The sequence below is a fragment of the Pelophylax lessonae genome (genome assembly GCF_965119305.1).
Source record: "Pelophylax lessonae genome assembly, chromosome: 10".
Lineage (NCBI taxonomy): Eukaryota > Metazoa > Chordata > Amphibia > Anura > Ranidae > Pelophylax > Pelophylax lessonae.
In genome coordinates this window covers 57077775-57100105 of record NC_138777.1, presented here as the reverse complement: position 1 = coordinate 57100105, position 22331 = coordinate 57077775, and the positions used below count along the sequence as shown (strand labels likewise).

Here is a 22331-nt window from a genome sequence, read left to right as displayed (position 1 = left end):
GTCCGAGGGACGAGCCTCATCCCTGATCGCGCCGCTGCGCGCCGCCGGGGGCGCGCAGTAGCAGCTAGAACGGGCCGACGTCATATGACGGCGGCCCGGATCTAGACAACCACCTTGCCGACGTCATTTTACATGACTCGGTAAGGAAGTGGTTAATATGTTGTATAGAATTGTACATTGAAGCCTCTAGCCTTTAATTAGATACGATACATATTAGAGAATCATTTAGTTTGACTAAAAACCAGGGTTGGCCATGAGGAGTTGTTTCAGTAACTTTCATGCGTTGACATATGTTGCGTTGATTCATGGTATCCTAAAGCAGCCTATTAATTTTGAACAGGCACTTAATGCACAAAATAATGCACCTTTGCTTTTTTTTGGCCAGGCAGAGCACTACGAAGCACAGAACATTCACCTCTGAGTTGTGACATGTAATAGTGCAGGTCGCTTTGTTTTTACTGCATGCAGGAGTTTAAGTGCATTGCCATACATCTTTAATGGCAACCCAACACGCACATAGTCCAGAAAGTAAAGCTGGCCGTACACGGGTCTAAATTTGGTTGGTGTGGCTCTTGTGCTCAATTGAACTTTGTTTAATCTCATTCTGTCTCTCGGACAAGTTGAAAAATGTTCTTTTGATTAGCAACTGCAGCCACTGATCAGTGCATTCTGATAGCGGTGGGTGCCACTGTCAGTATACAATGTCCTGGCGGTTGGCATCCCACCACCCACACAAACAAGGAAAGGAGGATTTAATCCTCATCTTAGAGTAGTAAATGGGGCAATGCAAATGACTCCTTTTATGTCCTAATTTGGCTGAAGTTCTCCTTCACAGCATTATGATAAATTTTAAGGTCTATGTCCAGCCCAAACTTTTTTTTCGTATTTAGATCGTTGGTTAGAGTAGAGAATGGGGTTTTACTGCTATCTGACTTTACTGGAGTGATTTCCAGCTACGTCCTGTGGAAAATGCTCTTCAACAGCAACACAGAGAAAATCAAAACACTTTTCTTTAGTAAAATAGGGAAGTGTTAGAACCCCTGACAGATTTTTACTTCTGTCTGTGTCCGTATTGTAGATTATTTCTCACTTCCTGGGGAAACTATTGTCAGCAGGGAAGGTAGTGACTAAATTTCTCTAACAGAGATCTGGATAGCAGTAAACACCAGATGCAAGTTATAATCCTTTCGCACTCTATTCAAAACTAAAAAAATAAAATTGGCTTGACACACTTAAATAATAGGATCATAGTTTTTGTTTCTTTAATTTTACTTTTGTATTGTATTATGACCTATCATGAATCACTTCTATGTTGGCTTGTCTTTCCTACCTTTGTTCCCTTGCTCCAATGCCTTTGGCATTCATCATTTCCAAGAGTGTAGGATGCCTTTGTCCCCCACCACATGCTGTTATTCCATCCAACTCACCTTGAGACTTGCTACAAAGTTAAGGCCCCCCATAAGTGGTTTGAACTGCAGCCAATTCCTGCTGATACGGATAATATTTGAGACGTGATTGGCCTTGTTAGCACCGCTCAGCTCAACAAAAGTTGATTTAAAGTGTTCACTTTTTATAGAAAAAAATGAATAGATGAACTAACACCGTATATACTCCCCACCTTAAACCCCCTCCGCTATACACCTCCGAGGATGCTGTGCTGTCAATGCCCATGGAGCTGTTCCCACGGTGCCAAGATCTGAAATCCTCACTTTTTTCCATCTACTCTGCAGCGCTTCCAGGATAGACCAGCACAATTTGATTGGTCAGCACCATCACAGTGAATCACTCTGATCTGTCCTGGAAACACTGCTAAGAGAAGAGCATGGATTTAAAACTCCCAGATCGCTGGACCTGCTAGGGGTGGAGAGGGGTTGGAAAGGGCATATGGTATTATTTAGTTTACTTTTACATTTTTCTGTAAAGATGAACTAACGCTTTAAAAATTGACTGAACCGGGTGGAAAATATTGGCTGAACAGTGACTGCATCCTACCAGCACCATTATATTCAGAGAGTTGCGGCTGCCTGAATACATTCTCCAGTAGCAGAGATTCTACCATCTGTGCTGTTAGCATGGATGGGGGAATAGATTTATTTTATCACCTTTAGAACATGTCCTGAACTAGGGAATATGGAGTCTTGTACAGTGGCCTTTACAATGTTAATCTACCATTTATAGAGATGAAATGTTTTCTCCTGCCTGCAGGAGACTGATGATTTCATCTCAGACAAGGCAAAGTCACTGGACCCAGGTTCAATGACTGCTTTATAATAATAAAAAGTACATTTCTCTCTCGTTCATTGATGGACACAGCTCCTGTCATTCTTGACTACTGGGTTATTCTGCCCCCTACAGGAGTAGGACTCTAGGCAGAAAAAACTTCTGGCTACACCCATGGGCAGTCCCAGGGGGCATACTCCCTCTCCCTGCTATAGTCACTAAGTTTTTTTTTTTGCTAAGTCCGAAGTAAGGACCTAGTTCCTTGCTGGGATCTTTGGTCCTGGCAAATTTTTCCTACTGGATTTTTCCTGTGAGATCTACTATCAACTGTTGGACTGGGCGACAGGTTGGATAATCTAGATCCAGTGGTCACCCCAGTCTGACCTTGTGCTACGTTGGCCATGACATAGCACTACTGGATGGGGGCTAGCCCTGCGAGTTAAAAATCTCACAAGGTCGCATACCAGCTGACCTCAGCCTGAGTCTTAGCGTTCCTCCTGGCTGACAGCCCCCCCCCCCCCATTTCCATGGAGATAAGGATCTGTCTGGAGCGGTGCCAACCTGGTTCCTAGTATGGTGAGTAGCTGTCCCCCCCTCTGCCCCTTTAGGGTTTTGGGGTGGATGTGGGCCCCTCCTTGGGATGGTTAGACCCTCAGGTTCCTCTACTTCCCGCAGGCACCCCTCCTGTTTTTGCCCCCTCCCCTCCACACTACACTGGGGCTGTTTGGGTGGTCTGGTCAGTGGCCTCGGATGGGGGCAGGGCGCTAACTGGTGACGGGGGCCGGGAGGCTGCGCCTCTGGTGACCGGACGATTGACAATGTAGGGGAGAGGGTTTGTACTTGGTGGCGGCTCCTGCTAGGCCCCCTGTCCTGCCAGGATCTGTCCTTGAGGCCTAGTCTCCCAATTCTGGGTCCTTGTATACCTCGTGGTGCCACCATTTTGTTGTAGCCTGTGTGTTCCTATACACGACGGCCATGTTTGTGTAGTCCAGTGGCCATTTTCTGTGGTTTGTCAATGCAAATAGCAGCAGCCATGACATTGAAGCCCTGTGGGTGGGAATTTCGGCGGTGGAAGCCCCTCCTTATCCCCTGGTGTTGACTGCAGGATCATTTAGCTTTCTGATCCCTGCACATGTTGTGCAGATTCTTCTGGTGGTTGCAGGTGCCTGTGTTGGCGGTTGGTTTGTCTGGTGGTGTCCTCTCCCTCTCTGCTGAGGATCGCTCTGTGCCTTGTGCTTGACGACCGGGTGGTGCTGTCAGCGCAGTGGGGGTTGTCCCTTAGCAGTGTGTTACACTTTTTTGTGGGGTCCCCCTAGTGACTCATGGAGTCTTTTGAGCACATTTCCCCACCTGATCCCCTCTTTAAGGCTATGGGGCCCTCCAGGTCCCAACCAACCATTCATGCCTGATCTGGCAACCTGAAAGTGGGCTTCTCCCGACCCGCAGGCAAGGCTCCTTCTGCTTGAAGGTGCGCCCTCATCCGTATCGGGGATGGGGGGAGGTCTTCGCTGGTTTCCGTACCCGTGGACTTCCTGGGTACAAGACAAGTGAGTCCATAAAGTCATTCGGTCTGGCTACAAGATCAAGTTTCGCTCTTGTCCCCCAGCAAGGTTTTTTCTTTCCAACCTGCACCCCAGACCGGTTACAGGGTCTGTTTGGGGCGGTACAAGACCTGTTCCTTCAAGGGATGATGGTCCCGGTTCCGACTTGGGAACATTTCAGGTTTTTTACTCAAACCTGTTCACAGTCCCCAGGAAGGAAGGCAAAATCACGTCCAATCTTGGTTCTCAAGGCGCTAAACTGCTTTGTGCGGGTACATAAGTTTAGAATGGAGTCCATTCGAATGGTAGTGGCATTCCTGCGTCAGGGGGATTTCCTCGCTTCTATAGATATCAAGGATGCCTGTGACAGGAGTCACTTTGGCTGGGGGGCTTGTGGAACCCAGATTACTTTAGAGAGGTCAGGAAACTCTTTGTCCAGCTTCCCCAGCCCTTCTTATGTGTAAGTCACCCTGTGTCTATAAGGGGCACAGGGTGACCAAGAACCTCAGTCGGGTCTGCTCTGGTGGAGAACCTTGAGATAACAATACGAATTCTGTGGGAGTTCGGCTGGATTCTGAATTTTCAGAAGTCTGCCATGGTTCCCTCCACAAATCTGGACTGTTTGGGCCTAACTCTGGACTGGGCCGTAGCCAGAGAGAGAGCTCCTTCCTCTAGACAAACTCCTGAAACTGCAGACTGCAATTCGCCTCCTGTTGTCGAACAAATGGTCATCCCTCCAGACTTGCATGCGGGTGCTGGGCCCGATGGTATCTACCTTCGAGTAGGACTAATCCATTCACTGACTTATGGACCATACAATATTGTTGCATTTTGATGTTTTTTATTGCAGCTATATGTGTATTTTACCTTGAGCAACAATTTTTAATCCTCAATGCCAGCCTGTGTGGCTGGGAAGGCTTCCTTGGCAAGCATTCTGCTCTTGGGATCTGGACACTGGAAGAGTCCAGACTACCGATCAATATCCTTGAACTCCGAGTGATCAGACTGTGTCTGGATAATTGGACGGATCATCTTCAGGGATGCCCAGTGCGCATTCAATCGGACAATGACAGTGGCTTATGTCAATCATCAAGGGGGCACAAGAAGCGCCCTGGCGGCTCTGGAGGTAGCCAGCATTCTAAGGTGGGCCGAACGGTTTGTTCCAGCCCTCTCCGCCGTAAACTTTCCCGAGGTGGAAAATTGGCAGGCAGATTACATTAGTTAGCAGGCGTTGGACCACGGGGAGTGGTCCCATCATCCAGAGGTGTTTCATCAGCTGTGTCTCCGGTGGGGCACTTCCGAGGTAGATCTGTTGGTGTCTCGGCTCAACAGAAAGGTACAAAGATTTGTGGCTCGGTCAAGGGATCCACTGGCGGACGCCACAAAAGCGCTGGTAACCCCGTCGGGTCAGTATTGTCTGATCTACGCCTTCCCTTCTCTCAAGCTTGTGCCCAGACTCCTATGCAGGATTGAGGCAGAAAGGATTCCAGTCATCTTAGTGGCCCTGGACTGGCCTCGCCGGGCTTGGTACGCTGATCTGGTGCGGCTGGTCGCCGACGTTCCTTGGAAGCTTCCTCTCAGGAAGGATCTGCTGTACCAAGAACCGATCTTCCATCCTGCTTTACAATCGCTGGCTTTGACGGCTTGGCTGTCAGTATTTCCTACATTGTTAAAAGCTAGGAAATCTACTTTGAGGAAGATCTACCATTGTACATGGAAGACATACAGTACATTGCATGATGTGAGTCTTTTGGGGTTTATCCTCGCTACTTCTCGGTGTCTCAGATCTTCACCTTCCTTCAACGGGGGTTGAATAGAAATTGGTCTTGAGTACCATCAAGGACCAGGTATCGGCCTTGGTAGTCTTTTTCCAACGACCTTTGGCCACACACTCCCTGGTGGGTACTTTTCTTCAGGGTGTCCGACATTTGGTTCCTCCAGTGCGGGCTCCTTTGCCGCCTTGGGATCTTAATTTGGTGCTTTCAGCTCTACAGAAGCCTCCGTTGAAAATTTTCAGGAAATTCCCCAGCTTACGCTGTTCCAGAAGGTGGCCTTTTTGGTGGCTATCACCTGTGCTTCGCCCCTATCTGTCGTTCCTTCCTAAGGTGGTCTCTGTCTTTAATTTGAATGAAGACATTGTGTTGCCTTCCCTGTGTCCAAAGCCTAAACATCCGAAGGAAATTGACTTGCATGCCTTGGATGTGGTCCGGCAATTAGAGTGTACCTGGCAGCTACGGGGTCTTTCAGGAAGTCAGACTGTGCTCAGGGATGGACCTCGCAAAGGGTTGTCCACTTCCTCTGCGACCATTTCCAGATGGATCAGACAGATGGTGGTTCAGGCCTATTCCATCAGGGGTCAGGTTCCTCCTTTCCCTGTCAAGGCAGAATACTCTAGGGGGCTTATTGCCTCCTTGGCCTTCCTTCATCAAATGTCAGTGACGCAGGTTTGCTAGGCGGCCACCTGGTCGTCAGTGCACACTGTTACAAAGTTTTTTAAAGTGGATGTGTTGGCATCTGCGGATGCTTCCTTTTACCGCAAGGTTTTGCAGGCTGCTGTTTGAGAGGATCTAATCCTCTTTGAGGGTGTATTGTTTTTTTTTTTTTTTCAGGTGGGCTCCAGTTGTTTTGGTTGAGCCCCTTTTGCCTGGTTGGCTAATGTTTAACCTTGCGAATTTTTGCTGTTTCCCACCCCTCATGTTTAACATTACTATGAACAAGAATGACAGGAGCTTTGTCCGTCAATGAACAAAAGAGAAAATGTGATTTTTGACTTACCGTAAAATCTATTTCTCTGATGATGGACACAGCACACACCCCTCTGTGGAAACGCTCCTGACACTGCTTTTAACAAAACTGAGTGACTATAGCAGGGAGACGGATATACCCTCTGGGACTGCCCATGGGCATAGCCAGTAGTTTTTTCTGCCCAGTGTCCTCCTTCTGTAGGGGGCAGTATAACCCAATGGTCAAGAATGACAGGAGCTATTCGTCATTGAACATCAGAGAAATTGATTTTACAGTAAGTCAAAATCCCTTTTTTTTAATGTTACTGTGTCTTGTGAAGAATGTATTGTGTGTATGTAAAGAAATTATTCACGCATTCTTGTAAAATTACTAAAAGGTCAACTTTAATGACTACATTTTGTAAACTAATCAGCTTCTGAATAATAACACTCAGACCCCCTTCCCTCATTTTCTGTATACTAACAATCTAATGCTTATTTTACCTTATTTCTTCTTCCGTTGGGCTTCCTCCCTCCTGGTTCTGGTATACATGAAGCCGCTCCTCTTTTCTAGTTGTGAGGCCAACCCTTTATTGACATGATCACGTACAATGCAGAAACCAGCTGTTTTGCATGTTACATTGAGGGTCCACACACATTCCAGGTCCGGAGTGGGAGCAGAGAAGAGTGCTCTGCAGGAACAGTGAGAAATAAGGGAAGAATTCCTCTTTTCTATCCCCTAGGCCAGAGGTCTCCAAACTTTCTAAACAAAGGGCTAGTTTACTGTCCTTCAGACTTTGGGCGGGCTGGATTGTGGCAGTGGGGGTAGAAAATATTCTGGATTCAGTGGCAATAAACGACACAGGCTTTGTGGTCAGTGGGAGTTTAGAAATTACATAGCATAGCACCTTTGATCAGTAGAAGGAATAGTGCTTCATCACTGATACCATGTTGAAGGAATAGTCCCCCCATCATTGGTGTCATAGTCCCCCCATCATTGGTGTCAGTGGCACGAATCATACTCTTCAGGTAATTCGGGAAGATAATGCCCCAAGGGCCAGATATAGACCGTTTTTGTTTGAATTATGGTCATGGTGTATTATGACGACATGAATGTATTAATGGAAAGACTGATACAATCACTGAAAATGCAAGTAAAATGGCTAAAACAGGTGGCTAATTGATTTTTATTGTGATTATATTCTCCCTTGCCCCTCTAGCTCTTCAAGCAAGATGACCTGTGACTACAGCCAGCTCCTGCATTCTATTCAGCAAGCAGTTCACCAGGGAGGATTTGATGGATCCAATCCCCAGGTACCCAGCACCTTTACTATCTGGCCTGTCATCATGTAACTAATTGTGCTGCGCCATCTCTCTGGGGCCTGTGAAAAGGTCTTGGAAAAAGGAACAGTGCACAAGCTGTTTCTAAGCACCAATAATGTAAACAGGGAGATTAAGGCCAGGTAGCTGAAATGGTAATACGTAATGCGTTCTCAGTGGACATGACAAGACAACACGAAAGCACTCAACCATATTTCTGAAATATGCTTAAGCGCAATATTTCTCCTAATGGCTGATTAACTGCACATGGTGTCTGAAGAGAGGGAATGTAAACTGGATTCACAGTGGAGGAATGAGGTCAGAACACATCTGAGTGTAGACTCTGTGCTTTGATTTTATTGCACAAAACAGTAGCTTACTGGCTAGCACGGTGACCTTCTGTGTTCAATTACCACTAGGCACTTACTTTTCTTTGTTTTCCCCATAGTAGTATATTTTTCTTCACAGCTGCTTGATTTAATTTTTCACTTAAAAATATACAGGAAGGGTATTATTTTCTACCCAAGACAGACCCTATTGTGTGTGATCTTTGGGAGGGGTATTAGGTTTTAAGCATCCAAACCCCTGATGCCCAACTTGTGGCTTTTAGCTGCATGCCCTCAGGGGCCCTGTAGACAGTAATCTGTGTTTTCCTTGCCCAATCAGGCCAGTGAAGAAATTCATTCTTTAGACTGGCATCCACTATAAATGGTTTGGTTTATTTCTTTCACATGATCTTGCTTTTTTGTGCCCTTTCAATCCCTTTCTCTTTTTACGTTTTTTTCCCTTAGATCTTTTTTATTAGATCTATCTGAGAAAAAGGTCAACTCTGGCACAAGTAATTTTCTTTTCTTTTTTGTTCATTGACGGACACAGCTCTCCATTATTCAGAACAACTGGGTTATATTGCCTTTGCCCTTTACAGGAGTAGGACACTAGGCAGAAAAAAGACTTAGCTACGCCTATGGGCAGTCCTAGGTGGTATACAGCCACCTCTCTGCTATAGCCCTTCAGTTTTTTTTCTGCCTAGTCAGGAGTAAGGACCTAGTTCCCTGCTGGGATCTCTGTTCCAGTGGGAAAGAGGAGGGGGACAGGGGGCTTCTCAGCTGGGGCGGGGCACTGGCTGCTCCTGGGGATAGCGGTGCTAGACATTTTTTGTGGGGGTCCCCATCTTTACTTAGTGGGTCTTAGGAGCATGTTTCCCCACCTGACCCCCTCTCAGAGGCTGCAGGTCCCTTGGGTCCTAGCCCTCCATTGATGCACTAACGGTGGTCCTGGAGTCCTTTGTTTCCTGGGTAGAGGTGGCCTTTGGGCGGCGAGCTAGCAAAAAGCACCCCCCACCTTCCTCTGCCTCACCTTTTTCATCAGATCCTGGATCTGACTCGGCCGCAGCAGTGGCCCACCCTGCGAGGTTTGCAGCCATGCTCCCTGATAGTCTGCTGGAGACAGAGGACATACTTTAGGAGACAACCATAGACTCGAGTAGAAGGATGAGCCGTCACCAGCACTCCAGTACAATCAATATACTTTTTTATTATTGTAAAGTGTAACCCAGTGGTTTGAGTCCACAAAAGATCTCTTCCTCAATGGGACATAGTGACCAAGAAAAATTTTGCTACCTGTGTTGAACGATGTCACTTTGGGTTTAGTCTCTCAGAAAGGACCCTGTCATTGCTAGGGTAAGCCCTCTTTTCACTTGACATTTAAAACAAATGTCTGGATCCTTGCACTGTGACAACCCGTTGCAAGCATCTAAGCTGGTTTATTGCTTGACGCTAATGTCCAGTCACATGCTTAGGGCACTTTGGCTACAATTCAAGGTCACCATTCACCATATCATTTAATGATATGCCCAAGGAACATCTGACCCAGTTGTCCTTTGAGGGAAGTCACTTCTTTTGACCTGCTCTAAACACTATCATAGAACTGCAACCCATGGTCTGAGTGTACTCCTGCCTCAACGCAGGAGATCAGTGGAAGGGTTGGAATACCTCCTTCCCCTTTGTCTACTACAGTAGTAGTAGCACATTAGCAGTCTGAGCCTTTCTCTAATTCTAGAAGTAGGACTTGTAGCCACTCTTCCCTAGCTCTTCTGCTCAACCTTCTGCACAAAGGTGTGCTCCTACATCTTAAATTGGAGGGCTGTTTGTTTATTCCCCTGGGTCAGTGAGCAAGGTTCCTTCCCAGCATTTGGATATTCAGATCATTACTGGTAGCTTTTAAGGCTAAATTCCTGAAATAACCATTCAACTGTTCCCTTCACTTTTGGTTTGTTGCTGCCTTCCTCTGCAGGAACCATTCAGAGTGGTTTCCATTTAAACTTGTACCCCTTTTTAGAGGGAAGCAATCCAACCCATGGGTGCTGTTGAGGGGATCAATCCAACCCTTGGGTGCTGTGCTGTACCCCTTCATAGTATTTGCCAACCATCTAACCTACCCCTCTACTTAAGGATGTCCTAACCCATAAGCTCCACATGAATTAGCTTCAGCTGGTTCTCTTGATGATAAGGATCTGTTTAATTTAACACCCCCAGATTTACTTTACCTAGTGAATCTGACGTGTACCCCAATGCCTTCCTCTGAATTCTATTCCTGGATAACCTTGTATTGTCCTGAGGAAATTTGTTCTATTTTCTTCCTTCTTTCTGCTCCTAATCAGGTGAGTACTCTTTGTAAAGTGCCTGAAATGCCTACCACTCGATCCTCAGACAGAGCAGGAGGCAAAGGTTTGGTGCAGGTTGGCTGATTCCTGGAATCGTGTTGTGGAACTAGTGAGGCAGAAGTACAGTGTTCTCTTTATATCCTCTGATACACTTTATATGTTAGATGGATGAATTTCTTTTGACTTAATAGTTATTGGTCTGTTCTTCTCCCCTTGTTGTTTTCTGGTTGGCCCTCATTATCACAGACAGTGGCCCTTTGCTCCTTCAGTCAGGAGTTCCCCTTGAAACTGGTTTTCTTTGGAGAGGGTGTCTCTCCATCTAGCTTGCTATGTGCGTTGTTTTTTTTCTGATACCTCTGACATGCTATAGTCCTCTAACATATATTTGGTCTATCAATGGCTGTTGCGATACTCTACTTTGGACCGTAATAGAGATCCTGAATTGCAATGTCACTTATTGGACTCAAAAGAAAAGATTTCATTTTTTAAGGAAATGTAAGGAGCACATACAAATGTGAACGCATTCATTTGTAAATGGGCTTTAATATTTGTGATCTCTAGCCTAGTGTTCTGAAGCATGGCTTCAGTCTCCATCTGCTTCTATAGCATGTTCACATTTTATGACTGTCTTGTGTAGCACGTCTCCAGTTTCTGACAGTTTTCTGTAGCATGCCTGTTGTGTCAAGGTTGGATATTAACTCAATATCACGCGACTCGCCCTCCAAATTTACAAACACATGGGCTTGCTGGCTACATTTTCGAATTTCTAGAACATACTTACAAGGCATGAACCATACTCCTCCAGCTCATAAGAACTAATAAGGTCAATCGCTCTTTCCAACACTCTCTCTCAACTGCATGAAATCAGACCCTTATACGTATCATATGTATACATACTACTCTACACTTGCTCAACTCTCCTATTCCTGTCCAAAAATGAGCCATCACATACTAAACCCAACATCATTAAATATTTCTAATAACCCCCCCCCCTTTTTTTTTCCTCACTCTCCCTAACCCCCACCCCTCCCCTATATGGGTTGAGTGCTGGTCACCCACACCCTTACCCGCTCTACCCATACTTAACAATTGCAGAATGCACCGTCTCTACTTTCCCCCATTCCCTTATATCTACCTTCTTCATCACAATGTATACCAATTAACTGAGAGGTTAATACACCTAATGTACTAACCAATTAATAGTTGACCAGTTGTGCATCCCATAATGTGTTACATACATGATACTACATTTGAACTATGTTGTTCCATAGGTTATTATTTTCCTTTTACGCGTAAAGTGACACTATTCACTGTTCTTTATATGATCCTATTATATTGCTCAATGAGCTCTCATCTATGTTTGTATCACTGTTCAAGGAAATGTATGCATCTTATTGTTTGTAATATCCAATATTGCCTATTCCAATAAATCTTTTCTTGGAAGGTTAGTTCATTTGCAACTAACTTTACTTTGGGCTTTAAGATTTATTCATAAACATTTAAAGCAGGGAAATTTGGTTCTTTAAGGCTTTAATTTACATGGTTGCCAAGAGGCGTACACTGTAAAAGGGAGCATATTTCTGCTCCCAGACTGGTGGTTTGCATGGTTTAAGCTAGCTATACATGGCACAGTTTTTTTCCTGATGTCGTTTAGCAAGGATGGGGAATCTATGGATTTATGTGTATGGCTAGCTTTAGTATATGCAGGTACTGCTCAATACTGCCATTCCACCCAAGTTGAAGGATAGAGGAGGGAGGAAACACAGACATGAGCCTCAAGTATACTGGCTGATCATCAATCGCTTCTCGGCCTTTTGGCTAGGATCAAGTGTAGTATCTGTTCTTATCAGTTGGTATGGAACCTGATGGTTAGTATCGGTGGGGGCCGAAATGAACCAGGGCGCTCCGGAACAATCGGGGGACTGGGAAGTAAGCCACATCAGAGAAAGCCGGATGGTTCCATTGCCTTCTGATTTGAATTGGTCCGCCCCTACCAGTTTGAAGGGAGCGAGAAAACTGGATTGGTTCCGTGGCCAGTTAGTACTGCTCCTGGATGTGATTGGTAAGGAACGGCGGTGGCGGCGGGGGAGCCTTTCCTCCTGGGTTGAATCTGGCCTTGCAAAAGGCTTGTCCCCAGTTGAAGGTAGGTTCTCCCTAAGCTGTCCAAAGTTCTGATGCCTCCTGGTGGGATAGGGCTACACTCGGTCTGGCCTTTGGGCTGGGGTAGAGAAAGCCCGTAGTGTATGTGCCCCTGGGGTGGCAGCCCAGGGGTGCCTTAATTCTCACTGGTGAGGGGCAGCTCGCCTTGAGTTTTTCGGCACCATGGTCACTGCACCTACGCACACTTTTTTAAGCACCTGCCTCTTGGGCAAGGCCTTTTGGCTTCGACCAGAGGAATTTCTATTCCGGCCAGAAGGCCTGCCTTTGTTTTTCACTTAGGCACTAATTCACTCCTCCACTTCCCCTTCCCCACCTTTTTGTTTGTGTGTTTTTTTTCTTTGTGGTGTGTCACTTCACTTTCACTCTTCTCTTCCTGCACGACGAGTACGGTGTGGGTCTCTGGGCCTACCTTAAAAGTCTTGGGAGGGGGTGGACATGGCCTTTTGGCTTAGTTCGCCCTCTCTCATGGGGGTCTCCCTTCGGGGGAGCCCCACCCAGTACTTGGGGTGGGCTGTTTCGGCAGTCCCCCTGGAGAACGGGGTTTGCCAGGTCTCGGCCAGGCAAACCATAGGAAGTACCTCAGTCCCTGTCAGGAGTCTTGCGCCCCGGGGGATCAAGGTATAGGTCCAACCTCTTCGGAGGCCAGACCATTTCGCACACCCTGTGCAGTTTTTGTGTGTTCACGTTTGCGTGTGTGCACTTTTTTATGCACCGAGTGCTAAGTCTTTTTTGAGTGTGATTTCACACGCTTCAGGCTTTTAAAAATCTGTTCTTATCAGTTGGTATGGAACCTGATGGTTAGTATCGGTGGGGGGCGAAATGAACCGGGGCGCTCTGGGCGTAACTGGAGGACCGGGAAGTAGGCCACACCAGAGAAAGCCGGATGGGTCCATTGCCTTCTGATTTGAATGGGTCCGCCCCTATCAGTTTGAAGGGAGCGAGAAAGCCGGGCGACCACGGTTAGTATTGCTCCTGGATGTAATTGGTAAGCAATTTGGATGGCGGCAGGGGGGGCTTTTTCCTCCTGGGTTGAACCTGGCCTTTGGATGGAGGGCCTCGTCCCCAGTTGAAGGCAAGCTCTCCCTAATGCTGTCCACGTTCCAAGCCTCCTGGTAGGCAAGGGCTACACTGGGTCTGGCCGGGGGCCGAGACCGGAAAAGCCCGTGGTGTACGTGCCCCTGGGGTGGCAGCCCAGGGGTGCCTTAATTCTCACTGGTGAGGGGCAGCTCACCTGAGTTTTTCGGCACCTTGGTCACTGCACCATCACACTTTTTCAGCACCTGCCTCTTGGGGTGGGCCTTTTTGGCCAGCACCAGAGGAATTTTTTATTCCTGGCCGGGGGGCCTGCCAAGGTCTTGCACTTTGGCACTAACCAGCACTTCTCCACTTCCCCTTTCCCCACTCTGTTTTTTTCTTTGTTGTGTGTTCACGTTTGTCCCTTTTTGGTTGTACTGTCACTTTGCACGATTAGTACAGTGTGGGTCTCTGGGCCTACCTTGAAAGTCTTGGGAGGGGGTGGACATGGCCTTCTGGCTTAGTTCGCCCTCTCTCATGGGATCTCCCTTCGGGGAAGCCCCACCTAGTACTTGGGGTGGGCTGTTTCGGCAGTCCCCCTGGAGAACGGGGTCTGCCTGGCTTCGGCTGGGCGGACCTAATTGAGTACCTCAGTCCCCGTCAGGAGCTTCGCGCCCCGGGGGATCAGGGTCTAGGCCCTTACTCTTCGGAGGAGGGCCATATGTACGCCTTGTGCACTTTTTGTGTGTCTCACGTTTGCGTGTGTGCACTTTTTTATGCACCGGGTGTTAAGTCTTTTGAGTGTGTTTCACACACCACGGGCTTTAAAAAAAAAAAAAAGGCTGATCATCAATGGATTCTAATGACCAGAAGTCTGTTGCTGAACTGTCTAAATGGCAATTATACATGGATCCTGCACGGACGCTATAAATCAAAGGGTTAGAAAGTCAAATTCCAGCCAAAATGTTTTATGCAAATTTGTAAAAATATAGAAAGACTATAGTTTTTTCTGCTGTCTGTGACTCTGTTGGGAAGATTTTACCACTCTTTCTGTGACTGAAAAAAATAAATGAAGTGAGTTATAGTCCCTGGGACAGGAAGATGATAGCTTGACAGGGATTCGAATCTCCGCTGGGAGAAAAACCTGACAGGAGTTCTATCCCTTTCCCACTCTGTCCAAGAAAAAAAATAAAGCCCAGTGCCTTGATAAAGTTTGTAATAAAATGCAATAGCTTTGGGTAAGTCAAGGTCCTTCTGCATTAGTCAAATAGTCAACTGCTGAGGGTTCAAGATTCCCATGTACTCTTAAAAGGAGTATAAGGAGTATAGGTTTGCTTTAATTTGCTGTCCTGGAATGTTTTCAGTTTGAATACTAAGGTAAAAAAAAAAAAAAAAACTCCCCTGTATTTGATTACTTTAAAAGACATAATCCTCAAATTGTTATAGGAAACTCACATCACTGGTTCAGAGGTCATAGTTGTGAAATGCCCTTGGGTAGCTAAGGCTTTCATTCAACATAATCCACAAACTCTGGAGGGGTAGCCATTCATATCAGTGAATCTCTGCTGTTTTTAGTAGGCAAGATCAGGATAGACATAACTGTGACTAAAAACAACAGTCACCACTCCTTGGTGAATGTCTGTGTTTCACCATGCTTTGATATAGCAATAATTAAGTGTCTTGTATCTAATCTGCTTTGCATATAGCCATCTGGCATCTTTATCTTCTTTTGCCAGTTGCCTTGGCAGTGTGGAATCTCTGTTCATTTAGCTTGCTCTGCTCAGATTTCAGTCTGTGGAGACTCATGGGCATTGCAGACTTTGCCTTTGGTGGCAGTGCCCCTCTGGAGAAGTAAATTGGTCCCTGACAGGAACCGCTCCCCACGTACTGTGGTAACTATGGAAATAGGCATGTCATAACATTTCCCACAGTTCAGTGTGCAAAGTTGTGCTCCTCTAAATGATAAATCAACTTAGGATCAGGAGGATACCAGGCATGCAGAGCTAGACGAAAAGATCACAAATGGAGCCCCCATTGTCACACTCAACTTCACTTGTATAATTTTTTAGGGGATATATTGTAGCTTGTGACTTATGGTTTGTACTTTGTCATTGCATAGATGGCAAAAGATTATTTGTTACAAGCTTGTGCCTCCCACAGATCTTAGAATGGAAATTGATTTTTTTTTTCAAAGACGTAAACATATTGATCTGTATTTATTTCCCATACTTGTGCAGTCATTTTAAGGACTTTTACAAAGCACTTGTTCAATCGTTATGACAGCTTGTGTCACATCAAAGCTTATGATCTAGGTTCCTAGTGTAGATGTATGTATACAAGGGTCAGTTTAGGCATATAGCACATACCGTGCCAGTCTTAACTTTTACAGTAGGTTTTCTAGCCTAACAGAGAAATAATGTTGGCTGTGGTGCTAATACTACTGGATAAGTGGGAAGAAGTTAGTTTATATGGTTTTAATGTACATTATATGACCAAATATTTGTTGACACCCAACCATTACACCGACTATTTGTCCAGAAGTATGTGTGCACTCTTTAAATGCTTGCGTTTTGGTCATTCCAGCGAAGGTTACTGTTAAAGCCTAACTACATATTTTAGCCCCTTCCCGCCGCCGCCTCCTCCAGGCCCTTTAAGAGGTTCTAAATGCCGGGCATTCTGATCTGGTCACAGAGGTCACATGATTGGAAAGCTCCTGATCGCATGTATGCATAAGGAGCTTTCCGGTCTCATCAGGTTACTGTGCCGGGTGCACGCAGGGAGCGCACACTTAGCATAGTAATGTGTTCACATAGGCTGCATATATGCGGCCTCTCTGCGTTAAAGCCCACCCTCCAAGGGGTCTCAAATATGCGTACAGCTAGCGTGAAGTGGTTAGTGAACTTTAAAATAGTTAATTTAGACCAAGCTGGTCCAAACAAACAGTTTCCTTAATCAAATATAATAGCAGGTCTTAAAAATATAAATTCCAAGTAGTCCCCCAGTGAAATATATGAACACTGTGAAGGAAAAAAACTGTGTCCACCACCAGGAGAGCTAAAACATACAGCCTTTTACCAGATGACACAGGATAAGCAGCAGTCAGATATAACACGTGTCAATCACTTGGTCATTTGGATTCGATCAGAAAGGGCATATATCAATTGCTTGAGCGTTTAGATCTGATCACACAATCCGTATGGGCATATTCTCCAAGGTACATACATAATGAAACAATAGAGCAATCATTGCGCAGATATCTTTTAAAAGTATTGAATTGAACCAACAAAAGCCTGCACACAGGATACTCACATTATCTCCAAAATAACAGACATAAAAATGGAAAAGATGTGGTGTATGTTTGTTTCAAGCCAAAAACATGGCCGACCTCCAATAGCCTGCAACGCCAGCTTCATGTGTTTAAGCTCCTCCCAACATGTTTCGTCATAACTGACATCATCAACAGTTTCCTTCACTAACACATACAGCACTGTGTGAACTGTATTTAGCATCAGCATACAGTATTCAGGGCTGTGCTCTGGCAGCAAGATGGGGACTTCCCGCCCTGCTTCCCGGAACAAAATCAAGTCAGGCTGAGCACTGCTCAGACATTCACTGGAAGCTTTGTGTTTTCTGAATATATACAAAACTTCCACTGATTGGCGGTGGACGTATGCGGTTGCAATCTTTGCCTCAGCCAATCAGACGATGCTTTGTATTCATTCAGCAAATACAAAGCTTACTGTGAATGGCTGTGCAGTGCTTAGCCCAACTCTATTTTTTTTTGGAAGCGTAACAGAAAATTCCTGTCCTGCTGCAGCATTTCTGCACTGTATACTGTATGTAGCTGAGGTTACAGCACTGAAATCCACTGCATGCATTAGTGAAGCAAATTGTTCATTTGGACCAGCTTGGTTAAAACAAACTATTTAACGTTTCCTAAAAGGGGAGTTAGGCTTTGCTTCTACAGCATACAAAGATATTTTAGACCATTGTGCTCTTCCAACCTTGTGAAAAAAGTTTAGGGAATGCCTTTTTCTGTCCCAGACATGGTTTGACCAGTTTGGTGTGGAGGAACTTGAGTGACCTTCACATAGCCCTGACCTCAACCCTTTAGCACACCTTTATGATGAATTTAAACACCAGTTGTGAGCCAGATCTTCTCATCCAACATCAGTACCCAACCTCACAAATGCTTTTTTGGCTGAATGAGCACAAATCCCCTCAGTCGCATTTCAAATCCTTTTGAAAAACTGTCCAAGAAGAGTAAAGACTGTTATAGCCACAAATAGAACAAACTTGTTATGACCATGGTTATGGAATGGGATGTCCAACAAGCTCATACAGTATAAGTGTGATGGTCAGTTGCCCACAAACATTTGACCATATAATGTATTAATAAACAGGTTTACTGAGACTAAGTAGCCAACTTTAACTCAGATGCACCTTTACCCAATGTGAGATACAGTTGCCTTTCAAACATTTGCCAAATTGGCAGTCTGGAACTTATGTCTATAGGCATTGAGGTATAAAAGAAATTGAAGGAAAGAAGTCTTGCGTAAAAGTGGAGCTTTTGCATGCAGCATTCAATCAGATTAGTGATTGATTCTTCTAACAGAATAAAGAATCACTGTGCTGTAAATCACAGTCAGTTATCCAATGAGGAGTGAACGCATGGGGGGGGGGGGGTTCAAGCCGCAGTTCTATGTGTCTTATGGAGGAAGCGGGAGTGAGCATGCAGTGGTGCCCCCAGGGCAAGTGCCTTTCTCTGGGAGCAATGCTCAAGGGGAGGAGCCAGGAGCGCTAGCAGGGGACCCAAAAAGAGGTGGATCAGAGCTGCTCGGTGCAAAACCACTGCACAGAGCAGGTTATTATAACATGTTTGTAATTTGTGCAGAAAGAGGTTTTCACCACCGTAACCAGTGTTAAACCCCAGATGGCACAGTGCCAGCCCAGATGTCACACAGAAGGGCGTGCTGACGTAGAATGGGTGGTAACGCGTTTCAAAGCAACGACTTCTTCTTCAGACCTGAAGGTCTAAGGAAGAAGCCGTTTCTTCTAAACGTGTTACCGCCCATCCTACGTCAGCACGCCCTCTGTGTGACATCACGTCCGGCCTGGTGCCATCTTGCGTTCCACACTTGTTACGACAGCAATTGTCCACTTCCTGCTTCCATCCAGCAACACAGCCAGTGCTCGAGGCTGCCACTGCACCAGGACGGCTTGGAGAGAGGCCCCAAGACTGACAATTATTCTGATTATACAAATTGTGCCTGTATTACTCATCTATTTCATGAGATGCATTTTGTCTTTATTTATTAAAGTATTGATTTTAATTCTGCACTTAGTCTGGTGCCCCTCTGTTCCTGTCTTCATTCACAGAGTTACCTGCTTCATTCTAAGGCGCTGCCGTCAAGTGCTGACTGAAAACTTGTTTCTATGGACTCTTTTTATGGACTGATTTACTATAACATGATGTTTTAATGATTATGTTTGTTATATACAAGGATGTTGCCACCTGGTGTCGCCTGACCATCCTTTGTTTTATGGATTTTTATATTGAATTGATTTATTATACCTATGGAAATGATATTACCTGATAGCAGTGGCCTCTGGTTCCCTGCCACATTTCAAATTGTCGTACCCCCCTACTGATATGAATCAGAGAGAACTGCGTCCGTCAATGAACTTATGAGAAAAGGATTTTACGTTAAGTCAAAAATCCAGTTTTTACTTTAATGAATTCCAGCCTGCATGAGTGCCCCCATAGGAAGCAGCTTCCTATGGTGGTCAGTCACTATAGAGGAGAAGCCAGGAGCGCCGACGGGGACCCAGAAGATGAGGATTAGGGCTGCTCTGTGCAATACCGTTGCACAGAATAAGAATAACATGTTTGTTATTTTTTCTTTTAAATATCCTTTCGAATCGCTTTAAAGGATCTGCTATCAATAACTTGGTGCCAGATACCACAGCTTACCTTTAGAGGTCTAGTGGAGTCCATGCCTTCATGGGTCAGGGCTTGGCAAAAGGGGGACCTACTCAATATTAGATGGGTGTATGTTATGGCTGATCGGTGTATATCTAACGCTAGGTCCATGTTCTTAAAAAACAGGCCAGATCTAGTATTGTGGCATGGCAGAATATGGTAAAGCCTAAGGTAAATTAATTTTGCCCTCCTACCTAAATATCCTTAATATAACATTTCCAAATTTTTCTTCCATAGTGATTGCTCACCCATTAAAGATGCAATGGCCCCCCTCTAATCAGTGTCTGCAGCCATTTCTGGCACAGGTACTCTTCAAATAATAAAGTGGAATCAGTGGAACATTTCTGGTGCCCATGATGATGTCAGGCGGGCAAAATGCGCAGGATATGGCCTCTAGTGCTTTGCAAAAGAGAGGTTTTTTTTAGGTGGCTGAAGGTATTGGTGTATTACCAATTTTAGAGCCTTACACCTGAGCAGCATTGGAATGTTTATAAAGTGAATTTGGCTATTTTATTCAGTTATTTATTGAGTGCATTTTCTTCATTTTTTTCACCACTTGCTGACCAGGCCTTCTCTGGAACTTTTTGTTTACAAGTTTAAATTAGCATTTTTTGCTAGAAAATGACTTTGAACCCCCAAACATTATATATTTTTTTAGCAGAGACCATAGAGAATAAAATGGCGATTATTGCAATATTTTTTATCACACTGTATTTGAGCAGCGTTCTTTCAAATACAATTTTTTGAGGGGAAAAATACAAAACACTTACGTTTTTTTGTAGAATGTGAAAGATGATGTTACACTGAGTAAATAGGTAACTAACATGTCACGCTTTAAAAATGTGCATGCTTGTGGAATGGTGAAAAACTACGGTACTGGAAAATCTCCATAAGCAACGCTTGAAATTTTTTTTACAGGTTACCTGTTTAGAGTTACAGATGAGGTCAAGTGCTAAAATGATTGCTCTCGCTCTAACAATCGCAGCAATACCTCACATGTGTGGTTTGAACACCATTTACATATGCTGGCACAACCTATTTATGCATTCGCTTCTGAGCGCAATCACGGAGGGACGGGGGCGCTTTACATTTTTTTTCTTATTTATTTTACGTTTTATTATAACAGTGTCGCTTTATTTATTTTTATTTTTTTATCACTTTTATTTTTATTACAAGGAATGTAAACATCCCTTGTAATAGAAAAAGGCATGACCGGTCCTCTTTATTGCGAGATCAGGGGTCGAAAATCTGTCCGTCTAAATCCGTCCTTTAAGCCTGAAAGGCGGAAGTGACGTCAGACATTGAGGGCATAGACCTGAGTGGGGGCTATCTTGCCCTCACTCGACTTCCTGCCCAGACATCAGAGGGATCGGGAACGGCTAACTTCGAAGACGACCGGGAAGCTGCAGGAGGGGGGGTGCACCCCTCCCGCCATCTCTAAAAGTGATCCTGTAGCGAATCTGCCACTGGGACCACTTTTATCTTGTAGAGAATCACCCACAGTACAAAATGATACCGGCATTATGTCAGCTAGCTACTGCCATAACAACGGCATTTAACGTCAAAGTAATGACATGGTCGGAAAGTGGGTTAAATAAATACACTTCAGTGAGCACTATGTCAGTTTTTGTATCTTTTTAAGCACTGATCCATGCTTTATCACCTGAGCTGAGAGGAGTGCTGGATTTACCAAGTGAGAATTCTGGGGAGGATTGTTTGAGCCTTGGGAGAGTCAAGCTGGGCTTGTGGATTCCACTTGATTTGATTAAGACTCGGTTCACACTGGGGCGGCACGACTCTATACTACTTCGGGGGCGACTTGTGCATTGCCATGCACCATGACTTTGGAGTGACTTGCATGGACTTCACATAATGGAAGTCTATGCAAGTCGCTCCAAGGTCGTTCCGAGGTCGACTTGTGTCGCTCCTATTAGAATGGGTCCTGTAGCAGTCAATGGACTGCGAGGGAGCCCAACTTGTCAGGTTGACAAGTCGCGCTAGTGTGAATCGAATCTAAAGGTGCAGTATGACCTTTTCTAATGAGGGTCACTCCATAAGTTGAGTGAGTGCCCAAAAGGGGATTGGTGGGGGTGTCTGCAATTGAACAAATTGTTCTCACCAAATGTAATTGTTTATGTGGACTTGATCACGATTGGTCTATTACAGTGATGGCGAACCTTGGCACCCCAGATGTTTTAGAACTACATTTCCCACTACACTGCAGAGAGCATGAGCATTATGGGAAATGTAGTTCCAAAACATCTGGAGTGCCAAGGTTCGCCATTACTGGTCTATTGTATCACAACCTTATTCACGGATATTTGTATGAAGGACTGGTATATGGTGGTTTTGGAAGTTTATATGTAGCAATATTTTGATTTGTTTGTTGTTTCTTTAGGTATATGAATCAGTGCAGCATATTTATATACACATTACCAATAAAATATTTGCATTATGAATTCTATGCCTGTCTGCAGATAATAAACAAATGTTAGAAGTAAATATTTGCAGTGTGCGCTTGTTCTGCCCATCCCTCCTCCCCCACAGCAGTGTCTATAGAAAATCATCACTCTAAATCCAGTGTGGTCTCTGCTTGTCGACTGCTTGATCCGGAAATAGTGCCAGACTCACAGAGCGTACTCTCCTGGCACCTCAGCTTGTCTGCTTCTCTTTGGCTTCCCGCGATCTCCCAGGGCCCGCTTTTCCAT

The 22331-nt window shown here is 45.1% G+C and overlaps 1 protein-coding gene across 1 annotated transcript in view; it reads left to right on the top strand.

Moving 5' to 3' along the window:
• The window catches only part of ELP4 (elongator acetyltransferase complex subunit 4), a gene marked incomplete at its 5' end in the record, with an annotated part of 557453 nt that overhangs the window by 257075 nt on the left and 278047 nt on the right, over positions 1–22331 (top strand). The window contains one exon of the mRNA XM_082270757.1: positions 7705–7798. Coding sequence (XP_082126883.1) covers positions 7705–7798 — 94 coding nt within the window. The remainder of the gene's footprint in view (positions 1–7704; positions 7799–22331) is intronic.